The following is a 3,280-nucleotide window of genomic DNA, read 5'->3' as shown; positions in this document are numbered from 1 at the left end:
TTTTATTTTAGATGTACGATAATTGAATAAAGCTCAATAAAATGTCATTGCATGCGTATTTCGGAAAAGACTGAATTTATATGATTGGAAAAGAACTTTTACCGCCTTCATTCCACTATTATGATCAAATTAATTGCTTTTTACCAAGTCATAATGAATTAAAAATCAATATTTCCTTTGACATGAGAAGTTGGGTCTTGGAATAGCATTATGTTATTTTACGAGTGATGATCCACCCGAAATTACTAGAAAGATCAAATATAATATGTTTCCTTGGATTCCAGATGAACCATAGTATAAACTGGTTTTATTAATCAATGGTGTGATGGACTATTATATATGGTACATTTGCTAATGGAATTAGATCGTGTCAACCTTCTTAGACGTTTTATAAGGACCTCTTTTTCTTTGACCTTTCCTTACTTGTAAACCTCGTATAATATATATGCACCTACACTTAAGGGTTTACTCCTTTTCTAATTAATTGAGATGTTCTAATAACTTATTTTTAGATGAATGCAATACATACTAAATGTGTCCTAATTATATTTTTTATTTTTTATTATTCGTGTATAAGATTTGCGTAAAAGCAGTTGATATATTTTGTTTTCCAGTTTTCTCCATTCACTATTGTTAGTCTTTGGCATGGAGAAAACGACACGAAGTATTTCACGTATTCTACTGGTTATAAGTGCTAGTTTTCTACGCACTCAATATTTCCATTTTCCATCTCAAAGTTAATGATGACTTGACCAAGCCGCCGCTAACTTCCACGTTATTAATCTAGACAATATTAGTCCTTCAAATTCACTATTTATAGAAGTACCATTTTAGTTTACAACTTTAACCTTTTTATAAAACGTTTGTCGTTCTTCTACTAACATCTGATTATAAATATTTGTCAAAGCATTTGTTTCACAAGTTTCTAACATCTTAGTTGCCAATAACTATCAGAGAAGCCGCCCTAACCACTTTCTTTCTTTAACAACACTAATTTTTCGTTTGTTTTTTCCATATCTATAGTTAAACCAGCTAGTATAAATCAATTAAGGTGCTTTTTAATTTGATCCTAACAATTAATGGAGAATCAGTCGATGGTCTTTCTTGGTTCAACAAATAGTTACAACTCAATGAATGGATGGATCTCGGGATTAAAGACAGAATCAATGGCACGAGAAATAGATGTATCATCCAACATCAAAAGTAGCAGTCAGATGGGAGTGGAATCATCAGAAAATAATAATACTAGCAATTATTTATCATCACCGCTTAAGAAGAAGGGAGATAAGAAAATTAAGAAGCCCAGATTTGCTTTTCAAACAAGAAGTCAAGTTGATATACTTGATGATGGCTATCGCTGGAGAAAATATGGACAAAAAGCTGTCAAGAACAACAATTACCCGAGGTAATTCTATTTGTTATTTTGTATTATATCTCATCATATAATCAATTTATCTATTATATCTCATCATATAATCAATTTATCTCATCCCTTACTGTTCTATATGAAAGAAAGTTTAAACTGTCTAGTAGTGCCCTTATTATCGGTATACCAATTATGCAAAAACATGTGAACATTCTTCGATCTTATATAAGATGCTATTCTAGTCCTACTTTTAAGTACGTTATGCGAGCCATGGTCCATACGTTGTCTTAATTTCGAACAACACTAAACCGCAGAGATGACGGAATGATAGTCTTTCCAATTCTCTTAGCATGTTTTTGGTGAGCTAGCTAGTCATTTGATCCTTATAACTAGAAGGGAAAATACGGTGTTTATAAATATAAAGATCGTGCAGGTCTAAATAATCAGCATAAAGAATTTGCGATTCCTTCGTCGATGCAGACGACTGCTAGCTGATGATAGAAGAAATTAAAGGGTCATGATTAATTCGTATCTTGCAGTCATCATTTTTGTAATAATTAACACCTAATCATCACTAAAGAATATCAATACATATTTTTTTAATTGCGGTGGGCAATGTCTACCAAGGCTTAGGCAAATGAGAAGAAGTCACCTTAACGTCTTTTGTCTCTGCTGAAATTTAAACCCTGAGCTCCTGCAGTTTTACCAATTTCCATTAGGTCGCACTCTTGAGTGCAACCCTAAAGAAGATTTTACTTATCCGTAATACCAAAGGGAATGAGACTACAGTCGATTCACTCATTTGTGCGTACATATGTGTGTATGTCTTTGTTGATGTGTAATGTTCTCCTATCCGTGAACATTTAAAAGAGTTAGTTACATGCTTGAAATGATAATATTTAGGTTTAAATAAGTTATGAACTTGTTTGCTCACATTAAAACTGAAATTGAGTCTTTGCACAGACAATTGGATTCTAGTAAAGTTAATTAGTTTCCAAGGTGCTGATAAGGTGATTATCTTATTTGTTGAATGTGCAGAAGCTACTACAGATGTACACATGAAGGATGCAATGTGAAGAAGCAAGTACAACGCCTTTCCAAAGATGAAGGAGTGGTGGTTACCACTTATGAAGGCATGCACACCCATCCAATTGACAAGCCCAATGACAATTTTGAACAAATCCTCCATCAGATGCATATTTTTCCTAATCCTCCCCTTTGAATTTCATTGCAATATTTTATGTATGCTTCCGAATAATAGTGGAGGGGAAATATAAGAACTATATTAGTGCTGCTTGAAGATTAGAATTATAATTGCAGCGAACAAATGTATATTGACTATTGAAGTAACTAGCTAGCTAATATCAGCAAATACCCGGTACATTGAGCATTGTGTAGCCATTCCGTAAATGCTGTGGGCTTGTCAAGAAAAAATTACTTTATGTATGTTTATTTGGCAATCACAAATGTTGAGTTTCTTAATTAATTTGCAGGGTAAATTGCAGTTTAGAGCTAAAATTCTATCTTGTGTTTGCAGTTTCGGCCTCGTGTTATTTTTTTTCCCTACACATAATACCTTAATTATAGTATCTAACCTTCACTGTTAGTGAATGTTCGTTAATTTTGTGTTCATTTTACCAACATAGGACTGTTAATTGCATCTTTCTATTTAAAAAAGGGTTATTCGCACAAATGCCCTATTTGTGGGTGGTCTTTAATTTTTGTCCTTCAGCACTTTAAGTAATAAAAAAGTGGTCGAAAATATCACAGATATTTTGGGTTTGAACTCCAGCAGAATAAAAAAAAAAATTGCAAGGCAAGGGTTTCAAAGAAACTATGCCTATTCGGGCAAAGTTATGTCTTAAGGCATAATTATGTATTATGCCTTTTCCGGTATAGTTTTGTAGAAATTAA

The 3,280-nt window shown here is 32.9% G+C and overlaps 1 protein-coding gene across 1 annotated transcript; it reads left to right on the top strand.

Moving 5' to 3' along the window:
* The first annotated feature begins 863 nt into the window (after nucleotides 1-863).
* Nucleotides 864-2,876, top strand: LOC132048410 (probable WRKY transcription factor 43). The gene is made up of 2 exons (XM_059439313.1): nucleotides 864-1,405; nucleotides 2,405-2,876. Exons 1-2 carry the CDS (start codon nucleotides 1,080-1,082, stop codon nucleotides 2,586-2,588), a joined length of 510 nt encoding a protein of 169 aa, XP_059295296.1. The 5' UTR covers nucleotides 864-1,079; the 3' UTR covers nucleotides 2,589-2,876.
* Nucleotides 2,877-3,280: the final 404 nt, after the last annotated feature.

Source organism: Lycium ferocissimum, chromosome 2 (genome assembly GCF_029784015.1).
Source record: "Lycium ferocissimum isolate CSIRO_LF1 chromosome 2, AGI_CSIRO_Lferr_CH_V1, whole genome shotgun sequence".
NCBI classification, from domain to species: Eukaryota; Viridiplantae; Streptophyta; class Magnoliopsida; order Solanales; family Solanaceae; genus Lycium; species Lycium ferocissimum.
Note: the sequence above shows the minus strand (reverse complement) of the source record. Positions and strands in the feature narration are given on the sequence as shown.